Source organism: Borostomias antarcticus (genome assembly GCF_949987555.1).
Source record: "Borostomias antarcticus genome assembly, chromosome: 9".
Lineage (NCBI taxonomy): Eukaryota > Metazoa > Chordata > Actinopteri > Stomiiformes > Stomiidae > Borostomias > Borostomias antarcticus.
Genome location: NC_140242.1, coordinates 11,288,980 through 11,315,328, shown reverse-complemented (window position 1 = coordinate 11,315,328; position 26,349 = coordinate 11,288,980). Strand labels below are relative to the sequence as shown.

The following is a 26,349-nucleotide window of genomic DNA, read 5'->3' as shown; positions in this document are numbered from 1 at the left end:
TATACCTTGGGAAGCGTGGTAGTGCGGAGAAATTCGGCAAATCTGGGAAACGCGGCCCAGGTCATCCAAATTTTAGGCTATTCAGTATATCCGATTCAATATCCTTCATACTTCAGTATACAGTAGGCTATATCATTCGGACCAATGCCAAGTGAGTAAAAAGTAGCCTAGGCTAGATTTGTTTTCCTTTATTTCCCCTTACTCTCCCTTATTTTAATTTTGAAAGTCCTTGGCAGAACGCTACCGGTAAGTTTAATTTCACACCGCTTGAGTGGCAACTTGTAGTGTGCTGTGTCCTGATTTTAAACTGCAAAAATGCACCAAAAAACACTAAAATTTTGTGCGCGCTAATAACGCCTCGCTATCTCGTGCCCCCTCGTATTTTTTGGTTGCATAGAATAGCATACAATAGAATATACTTTATTGTCCCCTCAGGAAAATTTGTCTTGGACTCGTTTGCTGCACAAATCAACTCTATACATAAAAACGTGCCTATCCATTGTATGACCAAAACGGTGGTAGATCAATTATCAGACTTTCTCAAAAGTGCTAGTTTTGTCAACGTTTTGATCTGAACCATTGTATATGATCATAAGTAACCTTAAAACAGGGCTAAACATGCATTTTCCCTTTACTACTCCCATGGGCGATTTTATAGGGGGGGCAGGGGGGGACAAGTGCCCCCCCTGATTGGCCAGCTGCCCTCTTCTTCTGATCTGTCTAAAAGTTGCCTGCAGCTCAATTTAATAAAGATCTTTACCTAATCCATCGTGCGGATATCCTCTCTTTTCTCAGAATTTAACCATTTGATCCTGCACCTTGTCAAAGCTGTGCACACAGATACTCTGTCACGTTTACACGCAAAGTTGAGTTGGCTCTGAGCCTGAGAATTTCATTACCAATAATGATGTTGCATTGTTATTGAGTATGACAATAAAACTTGAACTTGAACTCACTGTAGGCTACATATAGCCATTACCCCTACCGCTACCCTTGTTCTATACCTGGAATAACATCTGCATCCGTCTTTTGTGAAACGTTTATTATAGTGAAATTAAACCTGCTCTATGAATCACTCCTAGCCTGTCTCGAACTTCCACAATGTAGACTATACTTCTTGTTACACTAGTTGAGCCTTATATATGATAATTAATTAACGTCTACTGACTCATACAGGCTACTTTATATATCTATCTATATATATCAATATATATAACAAGTAGTTGTGTTGATAAATATGCATACTATATTGATGTACTGGGCGAAAATGTAGGCCTATTCTATTTTAATTATGTTAGCTCATCGTAACATTACGCAGACAGAAATATACTGAAAATAGTGCCAGAAACAAGCCGGTGGTGTGATTGGTTGATTTCGCGGAGGAGTTCCCCTCCCCTCCCTCCAGATGAAACGAAAAACAGGAAAAACTCCAGTTTTCTGACCTGCGTCACTATTTCAATTTTCAATTTTCAAAGGAGCTATGCAAAAATCGACAATTGGAAAAACGAGTCTAGTCACATTTCTATTTAAAGTCCCAGTTAACCAAAATCAGAGATTTGCTTGAAAACACATACTATGTGTTAGTGATGCATTGCTGATAACATGTAAAAATGGGATGAACCATGTGTAGTACTGAATTGTGAAGTTAGACCAGTTTTGTGTTTTTGACCAGTTCTATTTCGTGGAGCTCCGCCCCACAGGGCTAGCTCCTATTGGCTAGCGAAACCCAGCTAGCTACATTGACTGAAGAAAAAAACATACACGCACCTGTGTCCAACCAGGTCCGGTGCACCACTGTATAAGCGGGCTACGCCCGCACATCTGCTCCTTCGAAATTTTCAGCTCGCATTGCTACTGGAGAAGATAAGAAGATGTCTACTCAGCGGACCCAAGCGGAGCTGGCGGCGTCCTCAGATGACCCCCTGCCGGCGCCGATTGATCCGCCGGATCGTTTCTGTGTCTGCGGCTCCCGCTACAGCGACGTGGGACACCACCTCTGCTTCCGCTGTCTGGGGCCGCAGCACGCCAGAGCGGGTCTGGCTCCGTCCCCCGCCTGCGAGATCTGCGCCCTCCTGGACCCCATGGAGAGGATGCTCCGGGCGCATTTCTTCGCTCCGCCGCCGCTGGAGACTGAAGGTCTGGTCCAGCTGGTCGGCGAGGACATCGGCGCGCCCCCGCAACAACCGGCGGCCCCGATTACCTCCCTCGCGCCTACGGATGATGAGGAAGAGCTCTCCGAGGCAGACGAGGGTCTCTCTGCGTCGGAAGCCACTACGGATAGTGGCGCCTCCTTCCCGGGGCGGGGTTCCTTCGATCGCGACCTGCCCCGGCTGCTGGAGAGAGCCGCGCATCACCTCGGTATCTCCTCCTCCATTGCTATGCTGGCCATTTACATCGGCCAGCTAGCTACGGAGCAAACCCCCCCCTCTATGGATGAAGACAGGAGAGCGGAGATCGCCGGAGCCGTTGCTCAGCTTGTGAGAATCTCCGCCTCCTGTCTGGGTGGAGTGATGGCCACGTCGGTGGTGCAGCAGCGCCACCTATGGCTCTCCCTGACTCGTCTGCGCGAGGAAAACAAGGGTGTCCTCCTTCAACTCACCGGTCAGTAGGGAGGGGTTGTTTGGGGCGGCTGTGTCTAACATCCTGGAGCAGTGTCGCAGCCAGGAGCAGGACCGGCTCCTCCTCGCTCGCCACCTCGCTGCTCCGGGGGAGTGCAGTGTGCCGGCACGTCCGCGTGCTCCGGCTGATGCTGCCGCGACTGGGAGCAAGCGCCGGCGAACACACAAGGCTAAACAACCTGCCACGGGGTCCCGCCCCGCTACGGCCCATGGACCGGCTCGCCCGGGCTCCTGGACTGCGCACGCGGCTCCTCCCCCGCGACCTCCCCCTGCCTACCCCGCCCAGGGTGCCGGGACCGGTCCGGCGTCTTCAAGCGCGCCCACCGCTCCGCCTCCGGCTTGGGGTAGGAAGAGACGCACCTATTGACGGTGCGTGGAGATGCGTGACTGTGTTGTGCCCACACCACGCTCTGTTAAGAGCGGCGGTGAGCAAGTTTCCCTGCTCAATAAAGCAAACACGATGCAACGTTATCAAGCTGGTTGTAATGTGCAGTCCGCATCTCCTCCCTTTTCAACTACTGTAATGTTCTCGGCTAGAGCCGCTGGGTCTTCTGTGAAAGAGTCAGAATTGACCACGGCAGGTCTCGCCGCAGCTGGAAGACCGGCTCGAGCCGCGGAGTCTTTTCCTGCTAAAGCAGACGTGACTCACGCGGGGCTCGCCGGCTCAGCTGATGTGATGTATTCGGCTAGAGCCACCGGGTCTTCCGTGAAAAAGTCGGAATTGACCATGGCAGGTCTCGCCGCAGCTGGAAAACCGACTCGAGCCGCGGAGTCTTTTCCTGCAAAGAGAGCAGACGTGACGCGCGCAGCTCTCGCCGGTTCAGCGAATATAATATATTCGGCTAGAGCCGCCGGGTTCTCTGTGAGAAACTCAGATTTGACCACGGCAGGTCTCACCGCCCCTGTTCTAAACAGACCGTTTGGGTTTTTAACAGAGGGGATGTGTGCGCCCAGGCCAAGTGCTATGGCTGTACTGCCCTGTTCGGAGTTTTCTCGGGACCGACCGCTGGCGGGGTTTAGCGGCGAAAAAGATGCGCTAGACCCCCAGACGGCGTTCGTTCATTCGGGCCGAGCGTTCGAGCCTCTCCCTGTGTGTTCGACAGGTAGAGAGTTTTCACGCTCACCGGTCAGTGAGAATACTTCCATGTTTACTGCCTCGGCTGGCTATTTTCATGAGCAGCCGAGGCGTCGCTCCGTCAGTGTGTGTGATACCAACGCTCGGCCTTTAGCTAAAAGGAGCAGGCCTATGGTGTCTGATATCCACACTTCATCTCACAACGTGCACCAGTCGCATGGTTTTCGCCTGGCCGCTTTGTGTGATGTTGGCGCGAAATCACTGCCCGCCTCTCATGTCCCGTCTAGTCGGTCTGCGAAAGACGGCACCTTGACAGATCATGCAAATGAGAGGGCGGGGCTTCCCGCATTGCAAAACTCCGCCGTTTTCTCTCAATGGGATGAGCAACGGCGGCTTGTTAGCAATGCGGACGGTGTCGGCTCACTTCCTCTTTTTGTGAATGAAGTGCTTCTTGACAGGAATGCCATTCATCCTCGCGCTGTTCAGGGACATGGAACTCCCAATGGGGATTTTTCATCTCCCTTTCGAGGGTGGCCCGCCTTGGACCAGGACAGCAGAGTTTCTCAGCTGTCCGGTGGCGGTCAGGGCCAAATTGAACTATGGCAGGTTCCTCGATCTGTTCCCGCGATCTCCGGCACAACCTCTTTCCAACCGCTTCACAGTCTGGCAGGAGAGATGTCTCCTGGACAGCTGGTTGCAGCGTGTTCTACGGGAAGGGTATCTCATTCAGTTTTGTTGCCCCCCACCGCCCTTCACGGGCGTAGTGGAGACAGTGATACCGCGTCTCGCTCAGGCTGCCGCTCTGTCAGCAGAGATTGCAGAACTGATGGCGAAGGGAGCGGTAACTGTGGTCCCGTCAGACCAGAGGGACGAGGGATTTTATTCCCGCTACTTCCTCGTGCCAAAGAAGACGGGGGGCGTGAGGCCAATTTTGGACCTCCGCCTTTTCAACAAAACGGTGGCGAATCTGAAGTTCCGTATGCTTACGGTGCGACAAATGCTGGAGGCATTCCTTCCCGGCGATTTTTGCACCAGCATAGATCTCAAGGACGCTTACTTCCACATACCGATAGCTCATCGGCATCGGAAGTTTTTGCGTTTCGCCTACCTGGGTGTGGCGTACGAATATACCAGACTCCCGTTTGGATATGCGCTCGCCCCCAGAACCTTCTCCAATTGTGTGGAGGCGGCGTTGAGGCCACTGCGCCGGCAGGGCATCAGGATCCTGGCGTACCTGGACGACCTGCTGGTACTGGCTCCGTCGCCTTTGTTTGCTCTGATGCATACCGCCACGGTGGTGCGGCATCTCACCGACCTGGGGTTTGCAATCAACTGGGAGAAGAGTGCTCTGTGGCCGGCCCGTCGGATTGTTTACCTAGGTATCAATCTGGACACGAGCGCCATGAGAGCACGGCTATCCGATTCAAGGAGGGAAACACTGGAGAAGAGTCTCAGTGTTTGCCGTCCTTCTCGGAAGATCGCGGTTCTGTCGATCATGCGCCTTCTGGGTCTCATGGCAGCTGCCCATGTGGTAGTGTCACTGGGCCTTCTTCACATGAGGTGCGTGCAGAGATGGTTCGCGCGGCTTCGTCTGGACCCTGTGAGGCACAGACGGCGCCTTGTGCGGATGCCGGGGTCGTTGTCAGCAGACCTCGACTATTGGAGGGACCGGCGCGTAATAGCGCACGGTGTTCCAATAGGCAGGGTGTCGGCACACGTCGCTGTCTTCACAGACGTGTCTCTAAGCGGCTGGGGTGGTACATGTCTGTCCCAGGCCGTAGGTGGTTTGTGGGCCGTCGGAGAACGGCGCCACATCAACCTCCTGGAGTTGGAGACGGTGCTACTGGCATTGCGCCACTTTGTACACCTGGTACAGGGGCGCGATGTGCTGGTGCGGTCAGACAACCAGACCACAGTAGCTTACATCAACCGACAAGGGGGAGTCCGCTCGCCAGCGCTTCACCGTCTAGCGGTAACGCTGTGGCGATGGGCTCATGCCAATCTCCGGTCACTGACAGCGCGGCACATTGCCGGCCGTCTGAACGTCGGGGCGGACCTGATGTCTCGGGGCGGGCCTCACCCGGACGAGTGGAGCCTACATCCTCAGATAGTGGCTCAGCTCTGGACCCGGTTCGGCAGAGCAGGGGTGGATCTCTTTGCTTCGAGAGAGAACGTGAAGTGTCCCCTCTGGTTCTCTCTGAGACAGCAGGACCAGCCTCCGCTGGGCGTGGATGCGTTCGCGCATGCCCCCTGGCCGGGGGCGCTGCTGTATGCTTTCCCGCCGATGGGGCTGATTTTACCATTGTTGGCCAGGGTGCGGTCAGAGGGTGCATCGGTAATACTGATAGCGCCGGACCGCCACTGGGCGAGATGGTATGCAGAAGTGATGGCCATGACTACTGTAGAACCGTGGCACATCCCTCATTGGCCGAATGCGCTGTCCCAGGCGGAGGGCTCAATTTGTGCACCTCCAGTCTTGGGACGGCCGCTGGTGGCCTGGCTCTTGAACGGCGGAGATTGTCTGATAGGGGACTCTCTCCGGCCGTGATCTGTACAATTCAGAGCGCGCGCGCGGCTTCCACTGCCTTGGTTTACTCTGGCAAATGGGCTGCTTTTGCGCGTTGGTGTGAGGAAAGGGACTTCGCTCCCGAGTCATGCTCGGTCGAGGCGATTTTGGAATTCCTTCAGCACCTGATGGATCATGGTGGCGGTTTGGCAGCATCCACTATCAAGGTGTATGCGTGTGCTATTTCCGCATGCCATGAGGGGTTCGCCAAAACTACGGTTTTCGGGCATCCCCTGGTTAAACGCTTCCTGGCCGGCACGCGCCGTCTTCGCCCTGTGCGTAAGGCTGCGGCGCCGCCTTGGGATTTGCTCTTGGTTCTGGATGCGCTATGTAAAGCGCCGTTCGAACCAATGGAGCGGATATCTCTCAAGTGGCTATCGATTAGGACCGCGCTGCTCCTTGCTCTGACGTCGGGCAAGCGGGTCAGTGATCTGAGGGCGTTGACAGTTTTTCTCATCACGGGTGATGGGAGCAAAGCTGTGTTGCGCACGGATCCATCTTTCGTTCCGAAGGTGGTCCGGGGCGCCTATAGAGCACAGGATTTGGAGCTGGGAGCCTTCTATCCTCCACCTCATGCGAGCGAGGAAGAGGCCCGCCTGCATTTGTTGTGTCCTGTGCGTGCGTTGACGTGTTACGTCCAGCGCACGGCTGCGGTCCGCACCACCCCCCAGTTGTTGGTTTGCCACGGCCCAGGGAAGGTGGGTTCTCCGTTGTCGAAACAGCGTCTCTCCCATTGGATCTGTGAGGGCGTCGCCCAGTCTTACGTGACTGCGGGTCGTCCTCTGCCTGGTGCTGTTCGGGCACACTCCACAAGGGGTGTGGCCACGTCAGTTGCCCTGTTCAATGGTGTGTCAGTGGAGGACATCTGTGCGGCGGCGACTTGGTCGTCCCCGTCTCCTTTTGTCCGTTATTACCTTTTATCCATGTCCTCTGTCTCTGTGGGGTCATCTGTGCTAAACACAGCCGCCGGTGCGAGCCAGCGTTAGACAGGATTTTTCATGTAGGTGTTCGGCTCGAGTCGCCGGGTCTTCTGTGAAAGAGTCAGAATTGACCACGGCAGGTCTCGCCGCTACTGGAGAACCGGTTTGAGCCGCGGGGTCTTTTCCTGCTAGGAAAGCAGACGTGACTCACTCAGGTCTCACCGGTTCAGCTAAGGTAGGAGCAGGCCCGTCTAGTGACGTTCCGCTCCTGTTTATGTGTGAGGCTGGGACGGGCTTGTTACGGAGTAACCGCTTTGGTCCAGCTCTCGCCCACGTACCTCTCCTTGCCCTCGGCTGTGATAGACTGAGTGTGGCGGGGTGGGGCCAGTGCTTGGGTCGGATCAACTGTTAGTATGGTCTCGCCTTGGAGCCCTGGCTTGTGTCCTGACTGGTTTTTCCCTTACTGGGGCCAGCAAGAGTGTATGGTGCGGTCGTGTAGCTCCGCTTATGCCAATAGGAGCTAGCCCTGTGGGGCGGAGCTCCACGAAATAGAACGATGGTTACGTATTGTAACCCTAGTTCTATGAGTGGAGCGGAGCCCCACAGGGAACAGACTTGCTGACCCCGCAGTCTGTTCGCTGAAAATTTCGGTTAGGAGCAGATGTGCGGGCGTAGCCCGCTTATACAGTGGTGCACCGGACCTGGTTGGACACAGGTGCGTGTATGTTTTTTTCTTCAGTCAATGTAGCTAGCTGGGTTTCGCTAGCCAATAGGAGCTAGCCCTGTGGGGCTCCGCTCCACTCATAGAACTAGGGTTACAATACGTAACCATCGTTTTGATTTCTGGATTTTCTGGGCGGGCTTAAAACGGTACCGGATGACGTAGAGCGGTGTTCTTAGCATATCCCCGCCCTAACACTAGCCTATATAAAGCTAGAACGGATTTGAATCTTCGGTTCTCCTGCTCAATCTTGAGTCTAGAATAAGCTAGTTTTAACCAACAGTATAGAATTAGCTAGTTTTTCTTAGTTAGCAATGCCTATGCATAAAACTAAACGAAAATGCATCCTCCCTGGATGCCAGCAGGAATGGGATGATAAGATCTCCTTCTTTCACTCCCGAGTAAAGCTGAAATGAGAAGCAAATGGTTAGCATTTTTGAAGAGCCATGGTGTTACAGAGGAGTCTGTCACCGCTAGCGCCCGCCTCTGCAGCAAACATTTCACTCCCGAAAGCTTCTGCAATTATAATATGAGGCTTTTGGGTTTCACGGACTCACGACTGGTCCTGGTGAATTCGGCGGAGCCAACCATCTCCCTCCCCGGCCTCCATTCTCCTCCTGTCGCATCAACCTTTGGTGCCGACACCTCTGCCTTGTGTGCTTATAGCTAATTAACGTTATAACGTTAGCTAGGTAACGTAAGCAATAGGAAAATACACTGCTACGTTAATCTACAAAACGTGTCTTGACATTTATTTGGTAATGTCAGCTATGATGAATTATATGTAATCTTAGGAGGAATTATAGCTAACATTAGCTATGTAGCTTGTTGCAGATGGGAGTGTGTATATAACCTTAGTCTAGCTAACATAGCAAGCAGCACCGACCAGGCGACCACCCACCAAATAACGTTACGGATGATATATTATGACTATAAGCGTTAACTATACAGAAACTGCCTGCCATATTTGTGGCACCTGATGTGCGTATGGGTTCACCGGTAATGGTTACAGTATATTTGTCCAGCGGGAGACCGGGAGGCGGGAGCGAGGGGGATGGTTAGGTAGACCAGCTGCAGCTGGAGAAAGACGCACCCTCTCCCAGTGAAGCGGTGCTCGGCGGCTACTGGCTGAACATTCTGTTGGATATGTTGCGGGAAAGTTGAAGCCGAGTGCTCGTTATTCTCACACATAACATTGCCAACGAGAGTGGATGAGTGTGTCCCGATTATCAACTCCGGTAGTGGACGCTTCTTCGCGCTATCAGCGCTGTTCAAGCCAGTGACTAAAAGGTACATTTTAAACAACTTTTTCCATTGATCCCAAGGGACGACAGGATCGCCTGGGAGGGATAGGAATGGGTCCGGAGGTGGCAGGGAGAAAATAGGGACACTCATACATTCCTCGTTGCCTGTTTTTGTATTTTGCATCTAAGGGCAGTAACACTGGCGCGTTGGTATAGAGTAGCTACAGTTTTACCTGTGTTGTTTGTCAGGAGGTAGGTTAGGAGGAAGCATCTGTGCGTTTGACTCATTAGACAAGTGTAATTTCAACTCCTCTCTGTTTTCTCAAAGCTGTGCCTTCCTACCACAAAAGAGACGGCGTGCCAGTGTGACAAAATGCAGACCAGAGAACGGTTTGACAGGTTCTTCCCTCCACACCCCCTCCCCACGCAATTGGGTGTGGCTTCGGTGCCTTCAGCAGACACGCCCCCACAGTCTCAGACCAGAGAATGCTGCTGATTTTTTACCGATTTTGAAGCCTTATTTTATATACTTAGCGACATTTTTAATCACTCAGATTTGCCTGGGTGGTTAATGACATGTTTTCCTGTGGTGTGTGAAGCTCATAACAAAAATTTGAACTGGGTTAACCTGGACTTTAACATCAGGTATAGAAAATGCAAAAATTGAAATATTGCAACCAATTACGTATTATTCTATTTAGTCACGTCATTGATACATTTAAACTGATAAAAGTTACACGGACCGTTTGCACGCATTGCATATTACATTGTTTGGGTCTTTTTCCGATGCTGTAAAAAATTGCCAAATCAGAGACGACTCTTGCTTCTGACTTTAAGTCAGTTAAGCAGGGCAAGCTACGGTGCTTCAAAGAATGTAGCGCGATTCCCTAATAAGTCGTTAATGATTTGTTAATAAATTATTTTTTGTTAATAATTATGAAATGCAAAATAATATTAATAATAACAATAGCCTAATAATAATCATAATTCATTTATTTTAGAAGATCGGCTTTTGCGGTTGGCCAATTTAAATCGGTGGCCGATCGATCTGAGCATCTGAGCATCCCTATGTATAATATAGGATATAAGTGATAGGCAATATAAGTGATATTGTAGCCTACATGTGATTGACGTGTGAGTGTGTGTGGTAGGTGTTTGACATCATCAAGAAGGAGAAGCACAGACAGACGTACTGCCTGGAGCTGATCGCCGCTGAGAACTTCCCCAGCCGAGCTGTGCTGGAGGCTCTGGGGTCCTGCATGAACAACAAGTACTCTAAGGGATACCCCGGGCAGAGGTACACTCACACACCCTACCTAACACTACCTTACTACACGCACACACACGTGTGCGCACCCTACCTAACACTGCTGTAGCCTACTACACACACACACACACACACACACACACACACACACACACTGTTGTGGCCCATACAGATTCGCCTACAGGATTTCCCTCATTACCTAACACTACTACCTTACTACACACACACCCAACCTAACACTGCTGTACTACACACACACACACACACACACACACACCCTACTCAGCACTTACACACACATACATCCACTAGTGTTCACCACATGATGGAAGCTCATTAATATTCAACTCTAGCCTGTGTGTGTGTGTGTAGGTACTATGCAGGTACAGAGCATGTAGATGAGCTGGAGAGACTGTGCCAGAAGAGAGCCCTAGAGGCCTACGGTCTGGACTCAGAGAAATGGGGTGTCAACGTGCAACCGCTTTCAGGTATTTAACAGACTCAGTCACACAATCACACACGAGTACACATGCACACTTGCTGACTCACTGCGTAGCTGAGTACTCAACATCAATCATTGACATGATGTCGGCACCTGTCTGAAAGGCATCTCTTTTTTTCAAGAACATCTCAGTACCTCATCTGTTAACTCGGCAAATTGTTTTTGGTTATTTGTTTGTAAAATGTGTTGGGTCTTCTCTCTCCCTTCCCCCCAGGTTCACCTGCTAACTTAGCGGTGTATATCGCCGTCGTGGGGCCCCGTGGGAGGATCATGGGGCTGGACATGCCTGACGGAGGTCACTTGACCCACGGCTTCAAGACTTCTGCCTCCTCCATCTTCTTTGAGTCCATGCCTTTTAAGGTACAGACACACAGGCACACTGCAACCCAATAAATTGAACACTCCCTACTCAAGAGATCACTACTATTACTATTCTTCTACTGGGCTCTGACATATATGACACTGTTCTCTCATTAGCCAGTCCTCTGTGGGGAGGACTAACTCTAAGTTAACACAACACTCTTTATAGAATCACACAATCCCGACACGGATTTTACACAAATGTTTTTATGTCCCCCTGACAGACCTTGGCCGCATTTCCCGAAATCCTTCTTAGCGCTAAGAAGCTCTTTGAGTCTTCTTACCGCTCCCGAAAGAAGCAAACGCGTTTCCCGAAACCCTTCTTAGCCAAAGACGTTCTTTCGTAAGAAGGTTTTGAAAGAGGGCTCTGGGGCGTTCTTAACACTCATCTTAGCGACCAAACGCTCGCTGACCCAGCCGTGTCAGGCAAAAAGAGATATTTATCTAATGCGCACTGTTCCGTCTTATTGTGTTTCCCTCTTTTTCCTTTCTTTCATGCACTCTATAGTGTTTAAAATTGGGGGAAACTTGAAAATCTCTCCTAATATGGCTACATGTGTTTTACCGTATCCCTCTAATCAGAATGGATTCCTTTTATAGTAAGAATGTATTATTCTTATTATAAAAGGATAATTAAAAATTATTTAAAAAAAAAAAAAAAATATATAGGCCTAGCACCTTTCACAGAACCCAAGGTCGTTTAAATTTTTAATTTTGATGCTGCTCTGTAGTTTTTCTCGCTATTTGATGAAGGCCTACTGCCTCCTACTTTAACAGGCTTTATATATCAAGCAATTTGAGCTGCAGTCCATGTCTGAAATAAATACAGTTTAATTAAGTTTAACATCATGACCATTATTATTCTGCAACCATCCCACATCTGCATGCAAATACAGTATGAGATACAGTAGTTCAGCCCCATCAAATGTGTGCAACTACCCCCGGATCATCATACACCATAGTCTGCATTAACCAATAGCTGTGTATGATTGGATGAGATATCCACTTGGATACACCTGTTGTTTGTCATCACACACATGAGCAACGGGGAATGGGTGCATTGGGTTGCAGGCCACCACGGGCTGGCCATGTAGGCCTATCCTGCTTGTGAATCCTCTGTATACATTGGTGCATATCCTGTTATGCACTGTGTGTATTTTTAGATGTAAATACAGATGCTGGTTGCCCTGCAACTGGCATGTTCTGTTTTAATATCTGTGTTGCTTTTATGGCTCTGCGTGCTACTAACCCTTTTCTGCCTCCCTCCTCCCTAGTGCCTCTCTCCCTCCTACCTTCTAACCAGGTCCAGTGGATGCCCCACTGTCACCCGCAGACCACCCTGAGTCCGATAGATACCCCCGTGTCTGCTATGGATGGCCAGAATAGCCACTAACCCTGTCCTCCTCCCTAGTGTCTCTCCCTCTTATACTCTTAACCCCCCCCCCCCCTCCATCCTCGCCCAAAAGTCCACCTTATGTCTCCTGGAAAGGCCCCCTGCCTCCTCGTGACTAGCTTCCCACTCTGTGTCGTCAGCTGTCCCTATCCAGCCAACCCTACCCCTTTTTACCTTTGGCTCTCTGCTTTCTGTTTCCCCACCTCTGCTTTGTGGGATGAGCCTGTTCTGCTAAGTGCTTACTGTGCTTTGTTATATGATTCACTTAAAGGACAATGCTCGTTTTTGACAACCATGACAATCTGTCTTTATGAATCGCTAGTTGTGCTTTTTCACATGCCTCTGTAATATGATCTTTAGAAACGTCTTTAGACACGAAATAGCTTCCTCACTTGCTCCAGCACGCATGCGCACAGCGTGCTGGAGCAACGATTGCGCGCTGTGCGCATGCGTGCTGGAGCAAGTGAGGAAGCTATTTCGTTTCGAAAGACGTTTCTAAAGATCATATTACAGAGGCATGTGAAAAACCACAACAGGCATACGCTCTATGTAAGCACAACTAGCAATTCATAAAGACAGATTGATGAAAACAACCGTTTCGCGGCAGAAAATAGATTTTTAGAAACTGCATTCTAAGTGCCCCGACCACCGCCATTTCATGGATATAATGGCTCGCGCTGGATTTTAAATTTCTTCTACATGCCTCCGAACTACACCAAAGTGATCTCGGTGAGTCAAACGTCTTATAATATGTCGTAAATAAGGTCCACGTTGTCAAAAACTAGCATTGTCCTTTCAATATCATATTAGAGACTACAGGGATAGCTAACACATAATGGCCTACCATGTAGGCAACTTCTCTGTAACTATTTGTGCACTCTCCTGTTAGTCACGTCTCTCTTATGAAGTATCTAGCCCATGTTTACTGCTCTGTATATGTTCTTAGGCAATAGACAAACATTTTCCAGGAGCTTGCTCGATCGTCTAATTGAGAGAGGTCAGGGAAGAATTTTTACAGCTCACTTTTCTGTCCCCCGGGTGAAACTGTTTTGTTTTTTTTGCTTCCCTCTGGAATATGTAGGGGTGACACCTATGCCCACCCTCCCATTGCTCTATGTAGAGCGCATTGTGTTGCCTCTGTGTATGAAATGCACTATACAAATAACGTTTGATTTGATTTGATGTATTCATGCTCATCAGATGGGCCATTTTTTGTTGCTTATTTGTAGGCTACATGCAGTTTGTTGTGCCATCTTGAATGTGTCCTTTGTGGCTTAGTATTTCTAGCCTACCTGTCACAAGGTCTCGCATTGTACCGTGCATAGGTGAGCTGTTGATATTTGGTGGGCATGGCAGGAGAATGGGAGATGTGTGGATTCAGTTCGCAATTAGTATTATAATCGCGTTCGGGCGCCTTGTTTCCCCCGTGTTCATTTTTAGCGTGATTTTATTGATAGGGTTAAGTAGGACGCCACTTGTTACATCAGACTTTCATTTGGGAGCATGCAATTACGTGGAATAATCAATTAGCCTGGCAACGATTGTTTTGTTTTCAGTACCGAGGTGGTGGACAGCTCCTGTAAAGAAGCTTCTTAAGCGCGGCGCTAAGATGGACCTTAAGAAGAACTCAAAGAAGACGTTCGAGAAACACTCTCTTCTTAAGGCTCCGTCTTAGCGACCTCTTCTTTGGAGCCGTCTTAACTCCTTAAGAAGGTTCTTTATCGGGAAACCCGGCCATTGTCACTTTGACCCAGTGATTGCGAGTCCCTGACCGAGTAGATGTAACCTCTACAGCTATGGGTTGTCTAGGTTATGTCCCTGCCCCCCTCTCCCTTGATAGGCTGATGAGTAGAGCCTGATGGTGGTAAACCAATCGTTTTTGGGTGTACTGATCAAAGTTCATGGCTACAGCCTTTAGTCTATGAAAGCAGGAGTGTGTGTGGGTGGTAGAGGGCGGGGGGGTTGAACTGATTCATCATGTCCTGAATGTGTCTTCTGTAGATCAATCCAGAGACGGGTTTAATTGACTACAACAAACTGGAAGAGCACGCACGGCTGTTTCACCCCAGACTCATCATTGCAGGTCACAACACACACACACACACACACTCGCACACAGCAGGTACTGATGTCAGCAGTTTATACAGTATACCCAGTCACACAATGACCCCTCCCAACACAGGGAACAGGACATACTGTTGTACTGTAGATAACACTACGTGCTTCTGTCGATAGTGTGTTTTAATGTTCTGTCAATACAGTCTTCATTACATGATGTAGTAATTATTTCCAAAGCTCAATATGACAGAACCTCAACAGATTCAGAGATCTAGTGAATGAGCGATAGACCTAATGGTGTTGCTCTTCTCTCCTATAATAGCCTGTAGGTTGGCTTGTGGAGTCTCCATTACTTCCCTCACACTCACCCAGATCTACTAGAGGCTCTCATGTATCGCAGGCTGTCGAGTAGGTAGAGGGCCTGGAGCCAGATTTAGATATGGTAACTGAACCCTTGTCTCGTCCTCTCTCCTCCAGGAGCCAGCTCATACTCCCGTAACCTCGACTACGCTCGTTTTCGTCAGATTGCGGATGAGACCGGAGCGTTCCTACTTGCCGACATGGCCCAAATCAGTGGGCTGGTGGCAGCCGGTGTGGTGCCCTCCCCCTTCAAGTACTGCGACATTGTCTCCACGACGACGCACAAAACACTCAGAGGCTGTCGGTCCGGCATAATCTTCTACAGGAAGGGTGTGTGTGTGTGTGTGTGTGTGTGTGTGTGTGTGTGTGTGTGTGTGTGTGTGTGTGTGTGTGTGTGTGTGTGTGTGTGTGTGTGTGTGTGTGCGCGCGCGTTGAAAAGGCTTCACTGAATGAGAGTGCAGGTGTTTAAAGGGCAATGCTCGTTTTTGACAACCTGGACCTTATTTACGACATATTATAAGAAGTTTGACTCACCGAGATCACTTTGGTGTAGTTCGGAGGCCTGTAGAAGAAATTTAAGATCCAGCGCAAGCCAGTATATCCATGTAATGACGGTGGACGGGGCAACGAGAATGCAGTTTCTCAAAATCTATTTTCGGCCGCTAAATGGTTGTTTTCATCAATCAGATTGGATGAATCGACAGTTGAGATTCCTCAACGCGAGGCATTGTAGTGGTTTTCAAATACGGGGTCTTTAGCCTCTGTAATATGATCTTTACACGCCTTTCCCCACTTGCTCCAGCACGCATGCGCACAGGCCAGCGCGCAGACTGGCTATTCTCCGGCTCACATTCTCTGCGCTACGATCGGATTGTTGCTGACGAATGACGACGACAATATTCTCGGCACCAACAACGATCGTAGCGCAGAGAATGTGAGCCGCGAGTTTAGCCAGTCTGCGCGCTGGCCTGTGCGCATGCGTGCTGGAGCAAGTGGGGAAAGGCGTGTAAAGATCATATTACAGAGGCTAAAGACCCCGTATTTGAAAACGACAACAATGCCTCGCGTTGAGGAATCTCAACTGTCGATTCATCCAATCTGATTGATGAAAACAACCGTTTAGCGGACGAAAATAGATTTTGAGAAACTGCATTCTCATTGCCCCGTCCACCGTCATTACATGGATATACTGGCTCGCGCTGGATTTTAAATTTCTTCTACAGGCCTCCGAACTACACCAAAGTGATCTCGGTGAGTCAAACTTCTTATAATATGTCGTAAATAAGGTCCAGGTTGTCAAAAACGAGCATTGCCCTTTAAGTCTAGATCCATCTTCCTCAGGTGTGCATAGTGTGGACGCTAAGGGGAAGATAACGCTGTACAACCTGGAGTCTCCGATCAACCAGGCCGTGTTCCCCGGTCTGCAGGGAGGGCCTCACAACCACGCCATCGCCGGTAGGAGGACCACACAACCCTCTGCTCACCTATATCCATGACTGGTCAAACACAACCATGGGTCACGCTCACTCCAACTGCCTCCGCTCTCGTCTCTCCGTTTTTCACTTTCTCAGGAGTGGCGGTGGCCCTGAAGCAGGCCCTAACCCCGGAGTTTAAGGCCTACCAGCTGCAGGTGCTGGCCAACTGTAAAGCCCTGGCCAACGCCCTCATCAGCCACGGCTACAAGATCGTCACTGGTGAGACAAACACTGAATCAGGCCCTGACACCTGACCCTCAACACCAGAGAGATCTCGGTGAATTAGGCTAGCAATATGGCAGTATTTTCAACCAGCCCCAACCAAATTAGATGGAACTCGGAAACAAGGCGGCACGTTGGGGCCACTTCCACATTGCTCACTTGTTTTCCAGATGTCCTTCCCAGATATTCAGATAGTTTCTCATGCACTCTCCGACCTGCTGTTCTCCAGGCGGTTCTGATAACCACCAGATCCTGCTGGACCTGCAGCCCAAAAGAGTCGATGTTGGGTGGGCTGAGAAGTTGCTAGAAACCTGCGCCATCACCTGCAACAGTAGCACCTTCCCAGGTAACATGCGTATACATCACACAGACATTCCTGCCTTACCTATGTGCGTGTGTGTGGGGGGGGGTGTACGTGCATAGTAACCCTGTGTGTTTATTTCAGCTGACAAGAGTGTTCCGCATCCCATTGGTCTGAGGTTCGGTTCCCCTTCTCTGACCTCCAGAGGCTTGGTAGAGTCTGACTTCGAGAAGGTAGCAGAGTTTATCCACAGAGGTAAGCTTAGACCTTCAGTGTATGTGTATGCGCGCGTGCGTGTGTTAAAGTGAGTGCGTTACACCTCACGGACTCCCTTGTGGTGTCTGTCCTGCAGGTATAGAGCTGACACTGCAGATCCAGTCCAGCCTGTACCTCCAGGCCACTCTAGAGGACTTCAAGAAGGCCCTGGCCCACGGAGAGAAGCACCAGCAGGAGGTAGCGGAGCTCAGGGCAAATGTGGAGGCCTTCAGTGGCAGCTTCCCCATGCCTGGCCTGCCTGAGCTCTAGAGAACCAAGACGAGATCTGAGTTTTGCCCTTGAACTGCTGTCAAATGTGTTTCAGTGGCCTCTGCTGGTTTGTGTGTGTGTGTTACTGAATATCCCCATTTCCTTTCCACTTTGCCTGTGCCGACCAGTGAACCAGGGGTGTATTCAGAATTAGGTTACATTAGAGATTACAGTACATCACGCTGCACCTCTAAAAATGAAGTGTAGAGGTTATATACTGTTGCAGATCTGAATGTGCCCGTGATCCCAGTCTGTATGCTGTATGCCAGGGGTGCCCAATACGTCGATCGCGATCGACCAGTAGATCTCAGAGGTTATGCTGGTAGATCTCTATGTTGGTAGATCTCTATGCTGGTAGATCTCCAGCCATTCAAAAGAAAAGCCATTAAAAGGCGACTTGATGATGCGTGTTGAAGTTGCGTGTGCAGAGATAAGCAGTCTCATCACCTCTCTTTTTGTCCAAATGAGCAACTTTTCCCTCCTGCTACTTTGTAGATTACAAGGGTGACCTGCAGTTTAGCTGAGCGTTTTACTGATTTAATCATGTGTGGGCTGATTTCATCATTGTTTAGTCTTGTATGTGTAGCTGACAGCTGATAGTAGCCCAGTAGCCCAGCAAAATCAATCAGAAACTCAAAAAAGCCCGAATTCTGCAACCCTGACTGATCCATTCAGTGCAAGTCAGCAGAGTGTATTGTGCTGTGATTGAGTCATGTAAGCAGGCTAAAGACACCCTCTTCTGACCACTAGTTGATTGTTACCTGTTAAGATTGTGCAAGGCATATATACAACAAAGTTAACGTTCCACTTCCAGTGTGAAGTAATTGGTAGCTTGATTAATAATTAATAATAATTGATTTTGAAACAGTAGCCGTATGTTGTTATTTCGGTTGTATGTTGTTATTTTTGTGCGTGGCGACGCACCAAAGATGGCAAATATCCAGTTGTTACTCCCTCCCTCGGGTTGTTGACCTGCAGTTCTATGTTGCTACCACAAGAGGCAGTGTTTTTTTGTGCATGGCTGTTGGCTAGCGCACCTAGAATAGCGTTTGACCGGTTATCACTCCCTCCCTACCTGCATTTCTCTGTTGGCACCACAAGAGGTGTTAATTAATGTTATGTTATTTTCAGTATGGTATTATTTTTTCTTTTAAGATATGACTTTAATGACACATGAATTAAAACCTAGCCAATGTTAAGTGACAAGTGACAGAAGGGCGGGGGTTCCGGGGGTGTGAGGCGGGGGCCCGCCGGGGGGCGGGGTTTGGGTGGTAGATCTTGATGAGCTGGTAATTTTAAAAGTAGCTCACCGCCCAAAAAGTGTGGGCACCCCTGCTGTATGCCAACAGTTGGTTGCCCTTGATATTGTTGCTGAACTTGGGTCCTTTGAAGTGCTTTAACCGAGATTTATGTGGATATCTGAACAGATTAAACACTACACTGTGACTTTGTTCTTGTGTTTCTTTCCTATGCTGTCCACCGCCTTGCGTAAATCTGCTCTTAATCTCTGAATAGAGCTACACTGTAACTCTTAAGACCAAATGCAAGCGACTTAAACTGTATCATTAATATATGATCTGTCGGAGAGGATGAATTAAAGTTCCTTAATGTATGATTACATTACAGTACATTAATCATTTAGCTGACACATTTATCCAAAGAAGCTAACAATAAATGCATTTAATGTAGGAAAAGCCAATGTACTACTATTTGCCAGAACTCACATGCATCTCCTTTCTAAAACAAGTGACTAAGAACCTTATCTAGTGCTGAAGGCAAAGTGCAGGAATGGAAATCGAAAATACAATAGATGCTTAAGAGGGAGGATCGTGGTAGTACTTCTCGAAGAGAGAAATTTGAAGCCTGCGACGAAAGATGGGCAGCGACTCTGCTGTCCTGACATCAGTGACCAGTTCTTTCCACCACTGTGGGGCCAGAACAGAAAGAGCTGTGACCGTGTCGATCGACCGCAGAGTCCTTGGAGTGACGGGGCAACCAGTCGCCCGAGGTAGCAGAGCGTAGCGGTCGGAAGGGAGTATAGGGTTTGACCATGGCCTGGAGGTAGGAGGGGGCTGTTCCTTTCATTGCCCTGTAGGCTAGTGCCAGAGTTTTAAAATGGATGCAAGCTGCTACAGGGAGCCAGTGTAGGGAATGGAAAAGGGAAGTTGTGTGGGAGAACATGGATTGGTTGAACAACAGGCGAGCAGCAGCTTTCTGGACAAGTTCCAGGGGTTTAATGGCTGATACCGGGCCCCAGCAAGGAGGGAGTTGCAGTAGTCAAAGCGGGAGATGACCAGGGCCTGGATGAGCATCTGCACTGTTTTGTTAGTGAGGAAAGGGCGAATGCTCCTGATGTTGTAGAGCAGAAATCTGCTGGAGCGTGTGATTGATGTGATATGTGCAGAGAACGACCAAGGTCATCCAAGGTCACACCCAGGTTCCTCACAGTCCAGGTTGGTGTCACCACTGTGTCTTCAATGGTGATTTCCAGGTCCCGGTGCGGGCAGCCCTTCCCCGGGAGGAACAGTAGCTCAATCTTGTACAGGTTGAGCTTGAGGTGTGTGATAGTATTTTAAAACTGGTCTAGTCAAAAGATTTACCAAGATACGTTCAAAAGGTTAAGTCTGGTTTATTGTGAAAAACAATACGTGCGCAAGGACTTCCTGAACAACGCATCAAAGGTGGTTTCGTCAGAGAAGTGAATTCAGCCTCTTCTGCTCTGGCTTATATGCAGTCAAAACACAGGTAAAGTCCTTCTAGGATGTGATTGGCTAACTCATTGCACGTCATGTGAAATGGCAGGCGTGGCCAAGAGTACAGACATGTGACAAACAAAGAAAACAAAGGTCTGAAGACGAAGGTGTGGCCCTTCTGACTTAAACAAAGAGATGAGGAAGAGCGAGGCATAGGGGGTGTTTATAATTACAAAAGGGGGAGAGTTGAGGTGTGCGAGGCAGAGGGGGTGAATTTTTTTTTTTTTCTTTTTTATTATTTTCTTTCCACGTGCAAAATCACGCACCAAAACCCCTTGTTTCAGAAATTTGACAGGAACCAAGATAAAAAAGATGACATGATTATATACTATTTATAGTCTAAGAGTGGACAACCATTCACCAAAAAAAACTTGATTTAACAAGGCAAAAAAAATAAATGGTTACCAGTGTAAGAAGGGCAAAAAACCTCTTGGTCAATTTAGAGGAAAAACCCAAACTTATTTATCAACTCATGTTTCAACCATTGTAACTCTTGTAAACAAATATGATATTCTTCAGATTATTTCAAAGTTCATTCACTCTTGTGAATAATCGCATGTGATGTCCTATGGAACATAGCTTCCATGTGTGCGTCTCTGAATGTTTAATGTAGGTTCCAGTGTGTGCGGTCCATGTTGTCATACCACAACCACAAGAAGGAGGTGACCGGCAAGGTCAGTCTCCGATTGCTCATCAGAGGAGAGGAGAGTGTGGCGGTGGCTGTCAAGGTCACTCTTGTTCACAGTGTATCCAACAGTCATTTAGGTGACACTTCTCTTTTGGGCAATAGAATGTCATTTGGGGAATGCAAGGCGTCTTCTCTTCTAGATCGCAACTTCAATGTTGCGTTGATTGAATCAGTTATGTTCAATGTTAGTGTGTGCAGGTGTGTGTGCGTGTGTGGTGCATCTTGTGAGGAGGTGACCAGCAAGGTAATTTTTCCTCCGATTCCTCGTCAGAGGAGAGGACAGTTGTGGCAGCTCATGGCTTTGGCCTCTGAGCTTTCTGGTTCAGCTGCATCCTTGATCTCCTGGTGTTGGCGATCCCCTGGTGGACCGTCCTCTGCTGCTTGGACCCGTCGGCAATGGCTTGCATGGATCCACGAAGTCCTCTCAGATCGCTGTCTGCGTGGTGAGTAGAACCTGGTACGGCCCGAGCCACCTCGGCGAGTTCCAGCTCCTTCGTCTGTGGTCGTGGACCAGGACCCAATCCCCAGGAGAGATGTGATGCAGGAACCCCTCCTTAGCCTCAGGAAATGGCGGTCCTCACTCTGTTGGAGACATCTGTTAACATCCTCCGCCACCCCTGTTTTTGAAACATGATCTGGCCCGTGGGCTAGTTTGAAAGCATAATGAAAACATGAACGAGGTAGTACAGGTTTGTCATTAGGCCCTAGATACAGGTTAGTTTGGTGGTGGAATGTGCACTTATTCCTCCATTTCTTTTTCTCCGCAGGTGGAGCAGATGCTTGTAGGTCAGAAATGTCTGCCAGGGACAGTGGAGGAATCTTGTCAGGGTCTGTGGATGGTACAGAGAGTATAGAAAGCACAGGGGAGGAAGCAGAGACAGCCGCAGCTTTTGCAGCGAGCTCTCGGAGGGTGAGGAGGGAGTCCCTGTCCTGGTTCAGCAGGGTGAAGGTGCGGTGGGACACCACACAGCCAGGGCGCCAGCAGCACGTACAGGCTCTTGAATTGAACCCGGTCCATCCCTGTACTGCTCCACGTAGGGCCGGCCCGGGTCGTGCTGCTGGAGGGCTCATCTCGGCGCTCCCGCTCCCCCAGTACAGGCTGATGAAGTGCTCCGTCTGTGGATCCACAGATGAGAGAGACAAACAGAGACAAAACAGAAGAGCAAAAGGAGAGTCCTCTGGTCTGGTCTCCCTGTTTCCCTCTTTGGTCAGGAACGGTTATTCGAAGTCTGTTGGAGATTCTCAGAAACATGGTTAAGCGCAAGCTCCTGCTTTGGGGAAAAAATGTTGTTATTCAGTCAGGAAAACTTAAACAGGGTGTCTGTTCAAGTGTCATTTAGAGCCAGTCTGCAGTAGCCTACAGTGACATCAGGGGCAGTGTTAGAATGACTTCAACACGCCCAGTCCCCAGTCATGATCAAGGCAATTGGATTTGGCTCTAGAATTTCTCTCGCGATTTTATGAAAATAAAATAAAAATACCCACATTCTCGTCTCAACAAAACAACACCCCCTAAGGGTGAAAGCAAAAATTTCCTGAAGTCAGGATAAAAATAGAGATGGGACAAAGAAAATGACACTAAAATGAACTGGCTTCATTTACAATTAACTAATCAAAAAATCCATCAAAGCTTTATTTGTATAGCTAAAATTTGTATATCTAAAACCCTCCCTCTTCTGCATTTGAGGACAGAGTATTTGGGCACTGCTCCTGTTTCATACTTATCTGTCGCTCACAGTGAGTTGGTGACATGGCGTTGGCCTTGCATCTCACGAACCCCGGATCGCCCATCTGTAGGGAAACAGGCCGGTAACTTCCATCTGCACCTCCGGTCCTGTGCCCGCCTCCTGGTTCGGCATTCACCCATCACTCCCGGAACGACAGTTGTCTGTAAAAAACACTCAGAAAGAACACTCAGGCCCGATGAATGTGCCTCAAACTATAAACATGAGATATTTAACATAACCATTTAAAAATATATAATTGGGTTATGAGATGCTGCATTCAGATTAAGACACTGGCAACCCTTATCTATTCCCCCCACTATTATGCACAAACCTTATGTCTTAAGCTACATATCAGAAAGAGAGACAAAACAAACAATTAAACAGACAAACAGCAGGTCCCAAGCAGTCCCCAGGAAGGCATGATCCAGGCTCCTCAAAGACCTGCCGCCCAGGGTCCATAGCACCCTGAAAAATAAGACTCAAACACAGACTGGGTTCAATAGCAGAGGTGAAGGCCTAAAGCCAACTCCTCAAAAAACACATCATCATTATATGAATGAAATTCATACAGTAGAATGCATAAAACGAACAGCTTATGGCCATTCATTGACTATTGAAACAAACTCCTGAATCAAACACCTATTCAAAACCCTGTCAGACTTTTGAGTTCTCCACTATTACCCTAAAAGATCTGCTCAGAAACATTAACAGCAACTTAAGACTCAAAGGCTCTACATCTATTTCATCCTGCCACCATTATCTTAAAAAAAAAAATCTCTCTATCTTGGCTAGTTAAAATTTCCCTTATGGGTTGTTCAAGGGAACTCCAGCAGGTGGCGCTCGACCCCAAATCGGAGGCTCTTCCCTTTCTGACCTGTTCGGACGAATACCTCGTAGAAAGGGGCGCGCTTAACTCGTAGAGAGAAGGGGCGTGGCTAATGGCGGGGGCATTGTTGTGTGATCATGGCGCAACAAGTCGAGGGGGGAAAATATAATTTTAAATCAGTTATTCTGCTGGGGAAATGGTGGAGAGACTGTTTGCTGAATCTCCTTATCTTTCCTTCCTGACCTAAAAAAAACAGTGCTCGTGCTACTCTCCCAAATCTTAAAAACAGACCAGTCTATAGAATTAACAGGCTTTTCCCTTAACCTAATCATCTCAACCACCTCTAGCTGAGCCCGAATCTTAGAATTTAACACTAAAATGTCAGATGGGGATGTAAGGAATCGAAAATGCTTTAGCGCATAACGAAATCTGCCAACAAACGCTCGCAGAATAATGCTTCAGCGCAACAATCTCATCAGGCTAGACGTAGAATCCTGTGACATCCTCTAGCCATATGTTAGTATCCGGGGTTACAGGGACACCTAGTGGTGATCCCAAAATGTTGCATGTATGACCCGGAAGTTGTCTTTGGCAGCGCGGGGAAATTTAAAGAAACAAATCCCTAATAACCACGACGCAGCCTAAAACCCCAAAACAGCAATGAAAGGAAACCTTATAGTTAACTCACGGCGGGAAAGAATACAATTTCGAAAGAAACAGACACATTAATCCGCTTAGTACTCACCCAGTCAGGAAGTGCTTTGTTCTCTTCTGGCTCAATGTCGGATCACCGCGAGAGCGGAGTTTTCCTGCGTCTCCTAGGCAACCAGCTAGCCTACTGGAATCTAGCAGTTACGAATGTTAACAGTCTAAAAAGTGTACAAAAATACTTACAATACTTTACCTGGATCCATGACGCGCGTAACAAACAATACAATCAAGAGCCGAGGCTCAACAGTAAACACAAGACGCATAAGACGAAACAAAGGCCCACGTTACAAACAAGCATGCCCGGCTGCACCAGCAACTTTGGTCAAGGCTAAACCTGATGTCTAGATCCTACCAAAATACTGTACAGCCACTTGGTCAAAGCTAACGCTCGTTATGTTTACCAAGTCACCCGGGAACAAAGGGGAAAACGTTTCTCCAAGAAACGCGGATTTCAAAAACTCTCAATCACTCCCGTAGCTACCATCTCTGCGGTTTTAATCTCATCCGCGACCGGCCAAAAGGGAAACACGTCCTGTGCCAACTCTTTGGCGTATTAGACCAAAACCCACACTTCTTCTGAACACTGCTTAACCCTCGTAACGAAACAAGGACGAAGTCGAAGGACAATACGATATAAATATCTATTGCTGTTCACATCTCCTTGGATAGTTACTTACTTAATACCCACGCTGGGGTTTCTGTTTTCAACACTCCAGACCAACACAACTGAACCAAATCAAGGCAAATACAACTCAGAACCATAAGAGGGTTCGTTTAAACGTACCTGTGAGCCTCAAGAATCCAGTGGAAGAACTGAGGAAATAATCTCGGCGTGCGCTCTGGCGCAAGAGAGAAAATTGATTTTCCAAAGCCCACTATGATGGACCGACACGTCTGCCGACCAGTTCATCCACTGGAATCCCGAAGCAACACGCAGGTAGTCCTCCCTTTTTACCATTCCCGTTCGCCAACTGTGATAGTATTTTAAAACTGGTCTAGTCAAAAGATTTACCAAGATACGTTCAAAAGGTTAAGTCTGGTTTATTGTGAAAAACAATACGTGCGCAAGGACTTCCTGAACAACGCATCAAAGGTGGTTTCGTCAGAGAAGTGAATTCATCCTCTTCTGCTCTGGCTTATATGCAGTCAAAACACAGGTAAAGTCCTTCTAGGATGTGATTGGCTAACTCATTGCACGTCATGTGAAATGGCAGGCGTGGCCAAGAGTACAGACATGTGACAAACAAAGAAAACAAAGGTCTGAAGACGAAGGTGTGGCCCTTCTGACTTAAACAAAGAGATGAGGAAGAGCGAGGCATAGGGGGTGTTTATAATTACAAAAGGGGGAGAGTTGAGGTGTGCGAGGCAGAGGGGGTGTTTATAATTACAAAAGGGGGAGAGTTGAGGTGTTTTACAATTACAAAGGGAGATTGAAACTAGGGGTTTCAGGGGACTTGAGGACAAAGGTTTAAGGTGTTTGGATGTAAATTCCTGGACAGGTGATATGTCGCCATCCACTCTGAGATGTCAGCCAAGTACCCAGCTATGTGTGTCTCCACTTGTGTCAGAAGGAGAAATGACAGGACCAGTTCGGTGTCATCGCCACAGCAGTGATAGGAGAAGCCATGCGACGAATGACAGAGCCCAGGGAAGCAGAGGTTAGTGTAGAGAGAAGAAAAGAGGACCCAGGACAGACCCTTGTGGAACTCCCGTAGTCAGACTACACAGTTCCGACATCAACCCTCTCCATGTCACCTGGTAGGACCAGCTCGTCAGATAGGATGCTAACAGGGAATGTGCAGAGCCAGCGATGCCTTTCTCCTCGAGGGTGGAGAGGAGGATCTAGTGGTCTATAATATCAAATGCTGTTCACAGGTCTAGGAATATCAGGACAGAAGAGAGTGTTCGCTCTCGCGGCATGGAGTGACTCCGAAGTTGGCAAAATCGTCAGGGAGGAGGAGTTGGTGGTTTGAGTAGGGAGGGCAGAGGAAACGGCAGAGGAAAGGTCACTAGGGGAGAGCAAGCGGAGGTGGCTAC

The 26,349-nt window shown here is 48.7% G+C and overlaps 1 protein-coding gene across 1 annotated transcript in view; it reads left to right on the top strand.

Annotated features, from left to right (window-relative positions):
- The window catches only part of LOC311313289 (serine hydroxymethyltransferase, cytosolic-like), a gene marked incomplete at both ends in the record, with an annotated part of 29,412 nt that extends 11,805 nt beyond the window's left edge, over positions 1 to 17,607 (top strand). Inside the window, 10 exons of the mRNA XM_084443405.1 lie at positions 10,296 to 10,441; positions 10,784 to 10,899; positions 11,128 to 11,273; positions 14,668 to 14,749; positions 15,202 to 15,414; positions 16,426 to 16,539; positions 16,656 to 16,778; positions 17,011 to 17,127; positions 17,227 to 17,337; positions 17,435 to 17,607. Coding sequence (XP_084299531.1) covers positions 10,296 to 10,441; positions 10,784 to 10,899; positions 11,128 to 11,273; positions 14,668 to 14,749; positions 15,202 to 15,414; positions 16,426 to 16,539; positions 16,656 to 16,778; positions 17,011 to 17,127; positions 17,227 to 17,337; positions 17,435 to 17,607 — 1,341 coding nt within the window. The remainder of the gene's footprint in view (positions 1 to 10,295; positions 10,442 to 10,783; positions 10,900 to 11,127; positions 11,274 to 14,667; positions 14,750 to 15,201; positions 15,415 to 16,425; positions 16,540 to 16,655; positions 16,779 to 17,010; positions 17,128 to 17,226; positions 17,338 to 17,434) is intronic.
- Positions 17,608 to 26,349: the final 8,742 nt, after the last annotated feature.